At 36.3% G+C, this 17,893-nt stretch overlaps 1 protein-coding gene across 1 annotated transcript in view; it reads right to left on the minus strand.

The window, feature by feature from the left end:
- The window catches only part of Nbeal1 (neurobeachin like 1), a 106,732-nt gene that overhangs the window by 33,947 nt on the left and 54,892 nt on the right, over nucleotides 1-17,893 (minus strand). Inside the window, exons 12-22 of the mRNA XM_032901807.1 lie at nucleotides 15,387-15,485; nucleotides 14,724-15,304; nucleotides 13,623-13,755; nucleotides 12,819-12,938; nucleotides 11,390-11,693; nucleotides 7,476-7,561; nucleotides 5,372-5,461; nucleotides 3,194-3,362; nucleotides 2,661-2,794; nucleotides 550-709; nucleotides 339-441 (exon numbers count right to left, since the gene is read on the minus strand). Of these exons, the coding sequence (XP_032757698.1) occupies nucleotides 339-441; nucleotides 550-709; nucleotides 2,661-2,794; nucleotides 3,194-3,362; nucleotides 5,372-5,461; nucleotides 7,476-7,561; nucleotides 11,390-11,693; nucleotides 12,819-12,938; nucleotides 13,623-13,755; nucleotides 14,724-15,304; nucleotides 15,387-15,485 (1,979 nt within the window). The remainder of the gene's footprint in view (nucleotides 1-338; nucleotides 442-549; nucleotides 710-2,660; nucleotides 2,795-3,193; nucleotides 3,363-5,371; nucleotides 5,462-7,475; nucleotides 7,562-11,389; nucleotides 11,694-12,818; nucleotides 12,939-13,622; nucleotides 13,756-14,723; nucleotides 15,305-15,386; nucleotides 15,486-17,893) is intronic.

The raw sequence follows: 17,893 nt of genomic DNA on the forward strand, positions 1-17,893 counted from the left end.
GAATCAGACAGTTGTATGTGTCTTTACATATTAACTAATTTAATTCTCGAGACCATCACAGGTCATAGTCACTTTTTAATCTGCTCTAGACAGATGAAAAAGCTTAAATATAGACAATTTGAGAGATTTGAATAACATTACACAATAAACAAAAACCAACATACAAACCTAATAAATGTGAATCTACCACTAACACTTTAGCCTCTACACTACCCTGTTTCTCTGAAGTTTTAAAGTTCCAGAACTGCTGGACAAGGGAACAAGCTACATACATACTCAAGTGTGTATGTCAGACAGAAAATAGCAAACTAAACTGAGAAGGAACCAAGATGTCATACCCATAATAAATCCTAAGTGTATCCAGGAGAAACTGCACACCATATTTCTTCCTGAAAACTCGCCTGCTGTCTTTAATGATCGTAGAAAGATACTGTATATGACCTAAAATAAAATGTTCACATAAAATAACATAACTGGAATAAAGTCACACTGATGGCTGTTCATTCCAAAGACAACTGTATAATATTTTATTCGATAGCTTGGTCTTACCAATCCGAAAAGGAAAATCTCCACGGTTCCAAATACGGAAGTCAAAGAGTAAGCACTGATACATTTGCTGAAGCAACAGTGTGTTTTTTTCTAATGATACCTGTTCAATTAGTAATTGAATTGCCATCAATACATTAACATCCATTAGAGTACCTGGCACCTAAAATTTAACAGAGAAGAGTTTCATAAAGGTCAGTTTAAATAATAGTATAAAGCTGTAACTTCAAATAACTCAGAACATCCATAAAAGATGGTACAAAATATAAACAACTTAAATCATTAGTGTTTCTGATTTAACATTGGATCATATTTTCCTCATGTCACATCCTTTTTTTAACACTCAAAGCACCTTATCACTCTAAATTTTTAGAGAAGCTCTAGGAAATTATTATCACTCCCATTTTACAGACTGTGAACCTAAGGAATGAAACAGCATCTCCTTTAAGCTCAGGCAGTCTAGTGGTACTGTCCTTAACTGTATGGTGGCTTCCCACCACACCTTTCCCGTCACAACACTGTGAGGAAGACAAGACTGTGTTCATTTCCCCCAATTGTTTTGCTGATAAGTAAATTAACCTCAAGAAAAATGACTTTTACTGGAGCCTTACACACCAACTTTGTAAGAAGGTCTCTCAACAACATTATAAAGTGATCTTATAGAGGGAGCTTCAAAAGAATTCTACACTGGTAGTTCACCAGAAAGCAGGCTACAAACTTAGTATACTGGCATCCTAGGTTGATCATAACATATCAGCTTAGGATAGGAAACCTGTTAAGTGTCAGTTTCTCTGGCAATGCTTTTTTTTTTTAATTAATTTTTATTCATATGAGGTTACTGTAGCTGTCTTCAGACACACCAGAGGAGGGCATCCGATCCCATTACAGATGGTTGTGAGCCACCATGTGGTTGCTGGGAACTGAACTCAGGACCTCTGGAAGAGCAATCAGTGCTCTTAACCGCTGAGCCATCTCTCCAGCCCAAGTGTCAGTTTCTCAATATGACTCTGTATGTTTTCTCATCTGGCCAGTAGTCTTAAGTCTGGCCTTCATAAACTGGCTTCCTAAGACAGTCTGTAAGCTAAATTAACAACTGGCGGTGGAAAGGACCCTATGTTGTACAAGACGTAAAAGTATACTACAGGGGGGTTTGAGGATTTGACTCAGTGGTAGAGCGCTTGCTTAGCAAGCGCAAGGCCTTGGGTTCGGTCCCCAGCGCCGGAAAAAAAAAAAAGTACACTACAGGAAAAAGAACTTAATTTGGCTGTACAGAAGACTCTCATTCTTGGCCACACGAAATAATCTTAGTAATTTTAAAGTGAAGTTCTTCAATGATTTCCTAATTTCTCTGACATTGAATGGTAGTCTTCCAGTGGTAGGAGCTTCAGACCAGGTATGTAAGAGTCATTCATTCTTTCTGTTCTTTTTTCGTTTTGTTTTAATGTTGTTGTTCTTTTGTATTTTTTTGAGAAAAGGTTTCTCTTTATATCCTTGGCTTTTCTGGTACTTACTCTGTAGACAACGGTAGCCGTGAACTCAGAGATCACCCTGCCTCTGCCCAGCAAGTGCAGGGCTTAAAGTTGTGCACCACCACGCGCAGCCTCAGTCTTTTTTTCATCTTTCAAACTGCCTAGTAGTTATCTGAAATGGCTATACAGGGCTTAACTAATGTTTTCATTTCTTTTTAAAGACAGGGTCTCACTATGTAGCTCTGACTGTCTTACAACTCTCTATGTAGATCAGGACAGGCTTAATCTTACAGAACCCAACCTGCCTCTCCCTCCCAAATGTGGAACTGAAAGTATGCACAGCTATGAGCAGCCTTCTGTGTCAGGAGCGTTCCTTCTAACGTTGTCACTAGGAGACACTCGACCACGATGAGGTGGTACTCTGGATTTATTAGTCTCATGGAAGGCTTCTACCTTTCCAAACATCTTATGATGGAGCCTTTCAGCAGCTACCAAAGTTTAAAACAAAACAAACAAAAAGTCTGTAGGAGAGAAGCCAAATCCTGGTATATGCACAGGGCTTCCAATCAAATCAGCTGTGTGATTTGCTGTAATTATTCCTTATAGACTGGGGTTTATAGAAAGCCCCATGATAGACTTGATTACCTTCTGAAGTAAAGCACCAAGAGTTGCAACCCCATGGGACTGAATAAGATTGTCCTGGTTGATGGGATGTCTCTGGATGAAGTGTTTCACAATCAAAATGAATGTTGCAATTAGGTTTTTCTCCAGCCTTGACTCTGTGAAAACAGGATCACTCTCATCACCTTTACACCACGTATTTTATATCGCTGCACAAAGAAGCACTTCCATGTGTTAGCTTGCTTCCAAGACATATTTGGACAATGAAATCAGAAAAAGCAGTATTTTCTATATAATTGTATCCATATGTAAATATTTTCTTGGTACCATGATTTAACAATATGATGGAGTTTTTCCCTCTAAGAGTATAAACTAAAGATAGTCAAAAGTAAAATTACTATCTTCAGTGTTTTGACCAAAGTATTATAAAAATTTACTAAGTCAGTTCAGTAGGGGAGCTCTAACAGTTATAAATAATTAAGTGACATGGCATGTTATTTTCTAATTCTCAACTGTGTAAATGACTAATCTGGGTGGGGCTGATGTAATTTTATTACCTGATGCCTTTGTAGAGGCCACTCCCATCCCTTCTTGTTCAATAGGTATTATTAATTCAGGAACCGTGTTTTCACTCATTGCTTCACAAGCCTGTCCTTCACTAACATGGCTTATTTGTTCCAATAAAGGAAACAGTACATTTAATCCACCTATGCAATTGATGATGTCCTGCAAACAGAAATTAACAATTTTTTAATATTACAAAGTAAGAGCAATGGTGTAATTCAGTATCTGCAGTGGATATGAATATGGAATTTGTTAATAACCCTTAAGTAATGTATGTGATAGCCTCAGCTGAAGGTATCCTTACACAGACAGTCTCAAAGATAACTGTTAACTTACATTCAAAAGAGACCATTTGGATCATTTTTCTGTGCTTGTGTTTTTAGAAAGTTCAAACATACACAACATATAATGTAACTCCAAAAGTGCCAAGAACAGGCAACTGTCACACAACTGTACAATTATGCTTTAAAAACACAGGTGAGAAACCAGAAGTATGCCTCACTCCTCTAATTTAGTTAACAAGAGATGGAATAGGTAAAGTAAGCTAAAATATAAAAAGTGCCCATGGCTGACAAAAAAGAAATGTTATATAAAGTTACTCTTAGCATTAATCACTAACACATTCAGACCTACTCTGATGTGTTATTGTACCCTGGTAATCCTAGTGCAAAAAAGGCTGAGGTAGAAACATTCCAAATTCAAGGCCAGCATGGGAAGGAAAAAGAGAGAAATGAAGAGAGAAAGGGAAGAAAGAGGAGCAGAAAGGTAAGGGGAGGAGATGAAGAGATTAACAAATCTCTCATCTCATGGTTACCTGTCGCAACTGCAGTTATAAAACACTAATTTAGCCAAACTTCCCAAAACAATGTTTTTAATGTTGTATCTGTACCTGACATTTTAAGGGCTATTCATACTACATACCTGCCACTTTGTTTTGCATATTTTAAATGATCCAAAATTCACTTTACCCATTACATAAAAAGATAAAAGTGTATGCTGGGAATAAACCATAACAATTACTGATTGTAAAGAGCTCTCTCCATGGTAGGAACTGAACTTTTTTGGATGACAAATATTTTTCCCCTCAGTTGTCTTTTTCATTTTTGTGAGGGGGAGGCTTTAATTTTACTTAAACATAAAAACATAACTGTCTTTCTCTTAATAATTCTGTTCCTGTCTTGATTCCCACATTAGGCAAAATTACCTAATTTATATAGTTATAATAAAAAGTACTAAGGACTGATTTTCAGATCTGCACATAAGTAAATTTCTATATGTAACACACAGAATTCATCTTATAAAGACAATATTACAAAGGAAGCAAAAGTTAAACTGTAACTTATACATGAATATAAACAAGAACATTTTTTTTGAGCTGGCTTGATGGACAGCATAGTTTACAAAGGTAATTAAGTTCCAGCCAGTCATTCTACTATACTTATTCATCCTTCAGAATATCAATCTGCATAACATTTTATCTATCTATCTATCTATTTATCATATATCTATCCATATCTAACTATCTATCTAAAGATTTTTTTTTGTTTTATTTTGTAGACAGAGTCTCACTAAACAGCCTTGGATGGCCTGGAACTACTCAAAAAGACCAAGCTGAACACAAATCAAAGAGATCTGTCTCTCTCTGCCTCCCGAGTGCTGGGATTAAAGGCACCACAACCATGTCCCAACACTGCATAAAATTTTAACAGAGACCTATTATTACGATCAATTTGGTGATGCTTAAAAGATAAAATCTGGTTTAGTGGATACATTATGCACAAGATTGAGAACCTGAAGGTCTGAGATCAAATCCCAATTACCCACAGAGAGCTCTGGGCAGGACTGCCTGATAACTCCAGCACTGGGAGACAGAGACAGGGAGATCCTGAAAGCTCATCAAGCAGCCAGCTTACTTAGCCTAAAAGGCAAGCTTCCTGCTCAATCAAAGCAACAGGTGACGCACAATAGATTTCTGTGTGCACAAGAGCGTGCGCACGCATGCGCGCACACACACACACGCACCACCCTCTCCTCTCTGTCCTCCTCTCATACTCTAGAATGTCCTGTGTCCAGCTCCTAATATTGAAAAATTCTAGCTATATGCTCTTCTTAAGTAAACTTAAAGTAAATTTAAATTATAGTACAATGCCCACTGTATATTATTAATTTACCTTAATGTCCCAATTCACTACTTTGTTTCCTGTTAATCTTCCATGCAAACAGTTAGTAGACAAGTCAAGGCAAATTGAATTTTTGCAAGCCTAAGAACAAAAGAAAAATACAACAAGCACCTTAGTGCAATTAGAACAAAACATAACTTTAATTACACTGAGAATATTCCACCATAATGTTTAAAGTGCAAAATAAAATCAATAATAACATGCCTAGCATTTGTTTTTTTAGTGTTCTTTCTATCTATCTATCTCTTATCTATCTATCTATCTATCTATCTATCTATCTATCTATCTATCTATCTGTGTTGTATATGTGTTTCTGTGTGGGGGCATGTAAGCAGGTCTAAAGCTGGGAGGCAGAGGCAGCCATCAGGCTTTAGATGTCATTAATCCTTCTTTACCTTCTTTTTTGAGACTTGATCTCTCACCAAACCTAGAGCTCACCATTAGCTAGACTGACTGGCCAGCAATCTATGCAGCAGTCTCTGACACTCCCACTGGGGTTACAGGCACACATCATAATGTCTAGTCTTTAGATAGCTGTTTGAGGATCCAAGCCCAGGTCCTCATGATTACATATCAAGTACTTTAACTAGTATCTCTTTAAAAAAAAAAAATCACTCAACTTTAGACATGTATCATTAGAACAGCATTTTGGAGAAACAAACTTTCAATAAATTGACTTACATATAAACCACATTTCTTAAGAAAAAACAGTAAGGCAATAACTGATATTTAAAAGTACATATTTTTAAAAATTCAGTCTCAAAAGATACGATCTGTAAAAAGGTAACAACCATAAAGTTAAAAACCACAAAAGAATATGTCACTGGGTATACTACTTGAACTTATGTTTTTATATTTATTTGTTTTATGCGTATGAGTTCTGTAACTGTCTTCAGACACAGCAGAAGAGGGCATCAGATCTCATTACAGATGGTTGTGAGCCACCATGTGGTTGCTGGGAATTGAACTCAGGACCTCTGGAAGAGCAGTCAGTGCTCTTAACCACTGAGCCATCTCTCCAGCCCCCTCGGTATACTATTTGAATTAGATGCAATGATTTCCTAGAATCTGGAGACTGAATAGTAGTTGCCAAGAAAGAAGATTATTATGTTTAGGTAAACAAACATATTGTTTGGGAAAAATATATAGATATTGACTGGATCAAAACTAACTTTTGCTAAATAAGTATTTTGGGGGAAAACTCAATAGATGATAGATTCAATTATGTAAGAAACATTTTAAAAATATTCAGGGATAAAGTTTTATAGTTATATCAATCTACTTGTACAAATGACTTGAAAAAAGTCATCAAATACAACAAAATATTAACAATTGGCTAATTCAAGAAAGAAATGTATAGGATAATTACACTGCTTTTTTTTTTAACTTCTAAGGTTTGAAAATTTTCAAAATATAAAGTTGGAAGAACATAAAATCAGTAAATATATTTTATCAGGTCAAATGTAACAAATAAGCAGTATGAAATGTACCAGCTTGCTAAACTAGAAAAATGTATTTTAAGTTGCCTCATACAATACAAGTACTCTCTATGTCAATGAAACGTTAAATATGATGAGAAATAATGCTGTTTGCGGCACTTGTCTGCTTTCTTCTTCCCACTGTACCTTATATCTCTTTCCTTCCATCTTTGCTGGTTTGTTACTTTCATTAACTGAGTTTTAAAAAGAGCTAGACATGGCAGATATACTGGAAAGTGTTTTTATTCTTTAGAAAGCATCTCCCCTAACCTCAATATCATATTTTTAAAAAGCAAAGTTTGAGTATTGCTGTTTCACTTCTCTTAAGATAACTAGAGAAGTACAAGTTTAAAAGGTTTCATCTCTAAAACCAACTCAGAACAAATTTCAGAAACTATTTCAATACATACTAAAATGACACACAACCTAAACTCCGGTTGAGGAAGTAAGCCTTAATTTTTGCTGCTTCTCAACTTCCTTTTACAATCCCTAATTTTTTAAAACTCAAGACTTAAGGTCCAGCCCCCCACCACCCCAATTACCCACTGAAATGACAAAAGGAATAATTTGAGCTCGTGGAAGTTACAATTCCATACAACCCATGCATTAACTCTGACCTTTCCTGTGTAGTGAAGGAGGATGTTACTTGGCAAATCGGCCATATCACAGTCCTGACACTTCCACGGGCTTAAGCAATTTGGACCTGAAAATTAGTTACAGACATACACACACATCACTAAATATACATGATCTCTTTGATTCTATGTTACCAGAACAAACTTTAAAATCAAGATACTTCAAGTTACTCAAATAACAGAGTTAAAACACACTGTATACATGTACTTTAGTTTTAGGTCACCTCTAATTTTTCCAAAGCCTAGAAAGTTTGGGGAGTTGATTAATCTCTCATGTAGAAAGGACATTGTATGAAAATATTATAAAATACTAAATTTGTATTGATTTCTTATTTTTTGGAATTTGTTTTATTAGATAAAACAGAAAGGCATTAAAAATGTGATACTTAGCATGGTGGTACACAACACACACACGTTTTATATGTATTTATTTTTATTTTATGTGCACTGGTGTTCTGACTGCATGTATGTCATGTGAGGATGTCAAATCACATGGAACTGGAGTAGAGATTATGGACAGTACGAGCTACCAGGTGGTGCTGTGAACCAGGGTCCTCTGAAGAACAACCAGTGCTCTTAACTGCTGAGTCACCTCCCAGCCTAGTTGGTATACACTGGGTATATACCCAGTTGGTATACACCTTTAGTGCTAGGACTCAGAAGGCAGAAGCAGGCAGATCTCTGTAAGTTCAAGGCCACACAGGGTTATATAATTAGACCCTATCTTTGAAAAAAACTGTTTTTTCAATCTGGACAGACAGCAGAGAAGTGAAATAGCATTTTATTTACAACTAAAATGTAAACTCACATAAGGTTCCATCTGACACATAATGGAAGAGTATTTAAAATACTTAAATGAGTGAATAAGTGTGTGTATGGAGGATATGTGCATATGCATACAGGTACATGTGCACGTGCACATGTAGAGAGGCCAAAGGAAGACACTGGGTATCTTCTTGTATCTCTCTTCCTTAGCCTCTGCCTATTCAGCATATCCCAGCTTTTGCCACAACCGGCTCTACCGTATTTTTATTAGACAGACCATTTACTCAATCTGAAGCTCATCATTTATGTAGGCTGGCTGGCCCAGGACCCACCTGTCTTGACACATTAACACTGGGGTTATGGGTAAGCAGCCACATCCAGCTTTTCCAGAGATGCTCGGATCCAAACTCAGGTTCTCCTGCTTCCGCTGAGCCATCTCCACAGCACAGCTTGTACTCCGTCTTATGGAGCTGAGCTAAAGCTGGCATACTTCTGTGCCATCAGAAGCACTGGGACTGCTCTCTTTTGAGTATATGACATGTGTATACAACCACGCTCTTATTCACACTTTTAATGTTTATTCTCAGAATTTAATAATTAAAACGACTAAAACTCTAGATCCTCCCCCAGCACTTGGGAGGCAGAGGAAGGTGTATCTCTATGAGTCCCAGGCCAGCCTGGTGTAGAGAGCAAGTTCCAGGAAGCCAGGGCTACACAGAGAAACTCTGTCTCCAAAAACAAACAACAAATTATAAACAGTTTATAATCATAAATTCAAAACCAACAGAGGTAAAAAAACGATAATTTATAATAACGATATAATTCTCATTTAAGAGTAAAACTGTAAGTAGAACTATAAGAATAAACTATATACTAATAAAGCCACAAACACTACACTAAATAACATTTCTTTTTTTTTTTTAAGATATATTTATTTTATATATGAGTACACTGTAGCTGTCTTCAGACAGACAGAAGAGGGTATTGGATCCCATTACAGATGGTTGTGAGCCACCATGTGGTTGCTGGGATTTGAACTCAGGACCTCTGGAAGAACAGTCAGTGCACTTAACCACTGAGCCATCTCTCTAGCCCCCAAATAACTTATTTCTAACCACACATTTACTTGGATTAGAAACCACACATTTAAATACTCAATGAGTGTCAAAGAAATGATAAGGTTCTAATTTAAACTCTGAAAAATTCAGAGAGTCCTATTCATCTCAAAACTCCTATGCAATCTGAACAGGGTATTTTTATGAAAAACAGGCTCTCTGCAGAAGTAATGTCTATGACTCTTAAAAATTTTAATTCAGAATATTCTGATAAAATATGCTAGAAGACAAAAATGTTAGGATTAAATAGTAATTAATATACTCAAAATTATAGTCAAAAGAAAAAACAAAACAAGAAAATTTATAATACTATCCAAGAATAACTAACTGTACTGCCTTCAGAAATTCTTTAGGTATATTAATGTATAAATCATAAAATGACAAATTCTGGGGAAAGATTCATGATTTTAGAATCACTTATATAATTTCTTATGTAGGTAAGATTGTATGTGGGGCTGGGGATTTAGCTCAGTGGTAGAACGCTTACCTAGGAAGCGCAAGGCCCTGGGTTCGGTCCCCAGCCCCGAAAAAAAAAGAACCAAAAAAAAAAAAAAAAAAATTGTATGTGATTTCATCAACTCATTAGCATCTGTCTAAAGTACTTACAGTGTTGTGGAAGTGAATGACCTTAAAATTCACACTAAAAAATAATTTCCAATGTGACTGTATTACAATTAGAGACTTTAAACAAAAAATTAAAAATAAATGTCTTAAGAATGGGATCCTAATCAGAGTCTCTCGTAAAAAAAGGATGAGACACTATAGAGATCTGGTCTTTTTCTTTATATGCATAGTAAGGGAAAAAATCATATTGAGATTACAGTAAGAAAGGGGCTACCTAAAACAAAGAGATGCCTCACTAGAAAACAATATTCATATTACCTTAATCTTGAACTTTTACCCTCCAGAAAGATTAAGAGGTCCTAAGTTCAATTCCCAGGAACCACATGGAGACACACAACCACCTGTAATGGGATATAATGCCCTTTTCTGGTGTGTCTGAAGACAGCAACAGTGTATTCATACACATTAAATATAAAGCTTTTTCTAGTTTTTTTTTTTTTTTTTTTCGGAGCTGGGGACCAAACCCAGGGCCTTGCGCTCGCTAGGCAAGCGCTCTACTGCTGAGCTAAATCCCCAACCCCAAATATAAAACTTTTTTAAAAATTTAAAGATCATTCAAAATGGATCTGGAGAGGTAGCTCCGTGGTTAAGAGTGCATAGTACTTGGGTTCAGTTCCCAGCGCCCAGATGAAGCAGCTCATGAACTTACAAAGGTGTACACATACATACATACCACACACACCACACACATACACACACACACACACACATACACACACACCATACACATAATACACATATACACACACACATACACCACACACACACACCACACACACACATACACACACACTACACACATACACCACATACACACACACACACACAACACACACACACACATACACACATTCACACAAACACACATATACCACACACACACACACACCATACACACACACAGACACATCATACACATATACACACACACACACCACACACACACACACCATACACACACACACACATACACACACAATACACACACACACACACACACACCACACACACATCCACACACACCATACACATATATATACATACACACACACACACACACACACACACACACACACACACAGACCATACACACACACGCACACACACACACACGTTTTAGGTATTCCTACAAAAAAGTATAGTATACAAACTGGCTTTTCTTTTCAGTTTCAATTAACACAAACACGGGTTTGTAATATAGTTCAGTACTTAGATTACTTGATCAGTGCTAGATCCAGAAAATGTGAATGAATGAATGAGTGAGTGAGTGAGTGAGTGAGTGAGTGAGTGAGTGAGTGAGTGAATAAACGAACAATTCTTTAAGTCGAATAACTCTTTAGAAAACATTCAGGTAAAGTGGCAATGGTGAATACTGTGGCTGTGCACGCTCACCTGCTAAGTACAAAGCCTTGACCTGAGGAGGCTGCAGAGCTTCGTGGAATATAACCACAGATCCCAGCTGGCCCTCCAGGGACGTGGGACAACCCCATTCACTATCTTGGGTTCCAGCTGAAATTAATTTGGTAAACAATTTCGATTTTTCAACTGTTCCTCCCCAGGAGGCTGATGACAATATTCCACCAAATGATGTCCGGTGAGGGGTAATAGGAGTAGAAAATGGTGGATCTGGGATTTGAGATGGTGGAGGAGTAGTGGTTCTTTGCCCAGCTGAACCAATACAACAGGAAGTAAATGGCTAAAATTTAAACAAAAACGACAATTTTAAAATAATTCTCTTCACATTTAAAAGTAAACAGTGCAAATCTGGGCTAGGTGGCACACAGGTAGTAGTCCCAGGACTGAGGAGGGCCAGGGCAAAATGGTCATGAGCTGCATAGTGAGAACCCATCTTAAAATACACAAAATAGCAATGAAATGAAATCCTATGGAGCTGTACATCCCACTCCATAGTAAAATACTTGTTTAGGATTTGTGAAGATTGGGTTTGATATCCACCAATGTGAAAGTAAATAAATAAAAGTAAAAATAAGATGAAATAGTATATATAAAACTATGCAAATAAGCACATTAAAAATAAAAGTGAAGCTAATTTTCTAACTAGATCATGATATATGTAAGCAAGGATACACCTAAGGTATGACTGTCAAGGCTTTTGCAGGAGAATATACACATTACTTTAAAGATTCAATAAACCTTTGTTCAGTGCGTCTTTAACCAGTGAGGATTATTTTTAAAAAGTTAAATAGAGGTTTACTGCTATCTAAAATAGAGATAATTACTTTCCCCCCCATAAAAAGTTATCATTAGAATTATGTAACAGAATAATGTTAATTAAAGGCTACTCATGAGAAGCAGCAAGGAACTATCAGGTAAATCTTATTGACAAACACCCCACTCTGTCCTACTAGTTACAGAAAAGACTTTCTTAAATTGGCCAGTCTCAAAGAGCTGTCTTTACCTGTGTGGAGAAGAGACTTTATCACCAGTTCAAATTTAACAGATAAGAAAGTCTATTATAGTATTTTCTTAAACATTTTGTATACTTTGAAGAAGTTTGGGGGTCTTATTTGTTTTGTTTTGTTTTTTATGATACTTTGGTTTGGTCTATTCTTTTCGCTGGCTTTGCTGAACCTATTTCTCCAAACCTTTCATTATATGTTTCTTTCTTTAATTGTCTTTTTTCCCCCACATAAAATCTGAAATTATCTAATGGCAGACTAAGAGAAACAAATACCAACTTTCTGTATCTTAACATAGAATACAGTTCAAATTTTTAGTCAAAAACCTGAACATAGTTCATAAATGTCTTCAGGATTTTTCCATCAATAGGCCTAATAAAGAGTAAGTTACATATATTCACCTCATTCATGGCAGGAAATCTGAGAGGGGCAGAAACCTTTTGTTGTCCATTGTCATAGATATAGACAAGACTCTGGCCAAAGGGTCTTTTTCCAGGCACGTGAACGATGGTTATGTTGTGCTGACAAAGGAAAGGATGTATTAAAATGACTAAAATCGGGTTGGGGATTTAGAAAAGTGGTAGAGCGCTTGCCTAGCAAGCGCAAGGCCCTGGGTTCAGTACCCAGCTCCGAAAAAAAGAAAAAAAAAAATGACCAAAATCACACTGTGCTTTTGCAATGGCATATGCTAAAAGAGTATTACTTCATAATTTGTATAAATAAAATATTAAGGAGAGCTAAAACACTGATTTAATGTTCCCAAAACAATTAACAATGTTAAGTACCACCAAAAAAAAAAAAATCAAGCATTTACCAGAATACTTACAAATATTGTAGTCTCTTTTGCATTTTATAATGCTTTAAATATTCTTATAATTATCTTTTTCAATGAGGAGCATTTTATAATTTTTAGATAAGCAAAAGAAAGAACTAGTTTTAATAACCTCACCTTTCATTTTGAATTGAAATTCAAAAACTCTCTAGGAAATCTTCAAAAACTCACAATTTAAGTTTCAGCAAAAAAATTATTATGGTTCTTTAATGAAAATGGTAAAATCACTAACATCTTTATAGATAGAACTTCACAACTTGGAAATAAAAGTTGACGAAGCCCATAAAAACTTCTCATGAAAATACATCAAACTGTTATGCATCTTAAAGGGAAGACAGAACCAAGAGTCTGACATGGCATCCTCAAGTCTTACCCAGAGAGAATCACAGAAACTGTGGTCAGGAAGCATGACTGTTGCGTACTCTCTTTTGGTGCACACTGCCACAACCAACATACCTGAGTGGGTAATAAAGGCTTCAAAACCCATTCCACTTCCTGTAAAAAAGCTAACAAAAGTATGTCATCAGAACCTCTGAGATCAAGTTGACTGGTCTCTTTATCATTGAAGCCCATCATCATTACCTACAAAGCCATCACAAATATCTTTATTAACAATGTTGCTACTTAATTCATCAGCCCAACTTTATTTCAGTCATTTTTAAATCCACTTGGGGAATAAAAGAGAATAAATTATAAAAGATAACACTGTAAGTGGGATTTTATTAGGCCTTCCTAACACAGCAACCCTTTAATCAGTTCCTCATGCTGCGATGACCCCCAACCATAAAATTTTGCTGCTACTTCCAAACTGTAATTTTGCTACTCTTATGAATCATAATATAAATATCCATGTTCTCTGATGGTCTTAGGTAATGACTGTGAATTGGTCAAATAGACTTCCCAAAGGGGTTGCAACTCACAGATTGAGAAACACTGAACTAGAGCAAAACTAAATTTTCAAACTTTAAATTCTTCTTTAAATCCAGAAAGCATACATAAAATTTTTAAAACCATAAAGCATGCTAAAATTGATTACTGGGATGTCATGGCACAAGCCTTTAATCCCAGCACTCAGGAGGCAAAAGCAGGTAGTTCAAGGCCAGCCTAGTCTACAGAGTGAGTGCCAGGACAGCCAAAGCTACAGAGAAGTCCTATTTGTTAAAAGCCACGTTTTCACTAAGAACACAGCTCCTTCAGTAGGGCAGAGTTTACTATTCTGTTCTTCTCCACTTTTATACTACTTCTATTTTTATTTCCTAAAGACACTCAGTTCTTAGCCAGAAAAAATATCTAAAATACACAATAATTATTTTGAAAGCAATAAAACATCTCTAAACTATATGGCAACAAAATGAAATTTTTTCACATCAACTGTTACAAATTGTAAAAACTAGATGTTTACTGTTTCCTATTCATGAATCATAGCATATACTAAGTGACAATATACATTTATATTCCACAATTTGTGCATTACCTATATAATTGTTTTCTTTTTCCTCCTTTGTTAGCATTCCCAAGGGATAACGGATCCTGATCTAAGCAAAACCAAGCAGTGAAAGAAAATGCAGACCCAGGCCATTTCTGAATGGGAGGTACAGAAATTCCTGCCATACTATGTGACAAATTAAAATACTGCAGCGCACTCTCAAAACTGAGTTTCCGTGCCATTATCAGGATTGCACGAGTCACAGGAATGGTATATGGGTGAATACACTCTGATTCGTCTACTCTGAGCAATCGCAGAAGCCGACGGAGTTCTTCAGAGCTCACAGACTGACTCCCCAAAGAACCGTGGATTGCAATCAAGTTCTCAGCACAAGTTCGATGCAGGGAAGAATGGGATTCAAGGGTTTCAATGATTTTTATTCCCATGTTTGCATTCACACAAGTAGTCCTGCTTTGTTTATTAATGCAACAAATTTTTTTCAGCCAATCAGAGATGAAGATTTGTAGGTCATGGGATTCTAGCTCAGGAAGCCACTGGATAAGAACCAAGAGAGGATGGACATTACTAATGCCCAAAATGCCAACTGAAGTATGATCACCCTCTACAGCCTGAAAACACAAAAGGAAAGGGTAGTTACTATTCTTAAAGTGAAGACAATGGAACTTCTTATCATAAAGGTTAAAAACTCACCATGTTCATAAGTTCTTTAAGCAGTTCTTGTGGTGGCTGGCCCAAAGATTTTAATACCTCGAACATGTGCATATAGCCAATTCTTTCTTTAAATACTTCCTAGAGAGTAAGACAATATATCAAAGCGCATTTTCAATGACTAAATTTGTTGAATACTTATTTAAACTAATTGATTAATTAATTAACTAATTGATTAATATAAAATACAAAGATTATGAAATCAGTTTTATTCTCTTATATTATCTATGTCCATCTATACTCATCATTCTCATTTGAATGATGGGGCTTTCTAGGTAGCCTAAGCTGACCTTAAAATTGTAATCCTTCTATCTATATCTTTCTATAATGATAATAAAGGTACAAAAGTCCATCCAAGTAAGTAAAATTAGAAACAACTGCTTTAAAGAACTGTTTTCTTCAGATTAAATTATATGACACTTCATATGCCCTCATCTTCTCTGTCTGTCTATCTGTCTGCCTGCCTGTGTAGTCACCCTGTCCTGTTTTGCCCTCCCCTCTGCAGGATCCCTAAGACAGGGTTTTATTACATAGCTTTGACTGGCCTAGAAATCTGTCTCAAAAACAAACAAACAAAAAAGGCTAGATTAAACTTCTGATTAGTGTGGTGGCCTAGAACTGGGGAGGTAAAGAAGGATTGAGTGTTCAGGGCCACCCTGGGGTATATACTGAGACCCAGTTTAAATAACAAGAACTAGGGATGTAGCTCAGTGGCAAAGTGGAGGCCTGACATTAGGTTTACAACAATACTCAAATTCGAGCAGAATAGGAGTACAAAGAATTTTCTCTCTGTTCCCTATATCTAAATGGTCTGTATCAAGTTCCCATTAGGAAGCTTGAATTCATTTACATTTTAAAACTTGAAGCTAAAAAGTAAAATATAAAGACTAGCAAAACACCTAAAAAAGAACATCAGTCTATTAAATTAGGCAAAATTTAATAGACACACCAACCATAAAGACATTTTAAAAAAATCAGTAAAATCAGTTAGTTGTGTACAAGGATCAGAAGAACTTCTTATCAAGAGGTACTTTGTCATATAAGCTCTTGTTTAGAGAGGGAAGATGAAGGCCCTAAACACATTAAGTATATATATACTCTGCCAATCCTGTTGCACAACCTTTGAAATTTTAGACCATAAAAGGTATTCAAGTTAAAAAAAAATCACCTTTAAAATTACTTAAACAGCATTGAAGGTTTGAATTTCAGAAGTAATAGCAATCTATTATAAGTGAATTTCTGAGTGCTTTAAGTGACTTTCCTTACAAACAACAACAACACGAACACCCTATTATTATACAGCAGTTAAAATCAGAGTCAGACTGTAATGTCTGACATACACTTAGCCATGGTTTCCACTCCTGATAGTAGAAGAGTGGAGCATGCCACAGGCACGTCAGGGTGCAGATCGGAAGTTTAGGAGGACATCATGTCACTTAACCACATGCCTGGCGCTGCACATAGACATCTCACAAATCGTACAACAATTCAATGAGCTACTTATCAGATATGAGCATAATCAGACAAAACTGTTGCCACAGACAGCAGGTACAAACTGGCATAAGGGGATGGAGAGACAGCTCAGCAGTAATAGCACTGGCTGCTCTTACAGAGGACTTGGGTTCAATTTCCACCACCTACATGGCAGCTCACAACTGTCTGCAACTCCAGTTCCAGAGGATCTAGCATCTTCACATGGACATATATGCAAGCAAAACATCACTGCACATAAAAACAAATCTTTAAAAAAGAACTGATATAAAACCTTGAAGTTAATGATCACAAAAAAAGAAACAGAATCCTATAGCCACACATACTGGGAAAACAAGTCCCATACTGTCAAGGTGATCACATGTGAAAAATACTCATATTCTGGATAGTTATAAACTGACTAAATAGCAAAACTGATACTAATTTTTAAATACTACATTGTAAAATATAACTCTTTTTTTTTTTTCCGGATCTGAGGACCGAACCCAGAGCCTTGCACTTACTAGGCAAGCGCTCTACCACTGAGCTAAATCCCCAACCCCGTAAAATTTAATTCTTTAAACACAATAACCATACACTGACTTCTCAATACCAGCAACATGACCCCTTTAATCCCATGACCTTCTTTTGACCAACACTTTAAACAGTGATTAGTGTGCAGTTCAGTCATCAGGGTTTTTGGGTTTTTTTGTTTTTGTTTTTTTTTTTTTTTTTGAGACACTCTCACTGCAGCCCTGACTAGCTTGGAACTAGTGATGTAGAACAGAAGGCTGCAAACTCACAGAACGGCAGCCATGTGAGTGCTGAGATGAAAAGTGTGTACTATCACACAAGTTCATCGATACCTTTTAAAATCCTGGAGTATCCATAAGGAGTTTGTTTATTAAATTATCAGCAAATTATAAGAAGCCACTGCATGTAGCTATAGGATTCCATTTTGTAAACTACAGGTGTTACACTAGGTTTCTATATACTTTCAAATATAATTCTGGGATTTA

Source organism: Rattus rattus, chromosome 5, assembly GCF_011064425.1.
Source record: "Rattus rattus isolate New Zealand chromosome 5, Rrattus_CSIRO_v1, whole genome shotgun sequence".
NCBI lineage: Eukaryota > Metazoa > Chordata > Mammalia > Rodentia > Muridae > Rattus > Rattus rattus.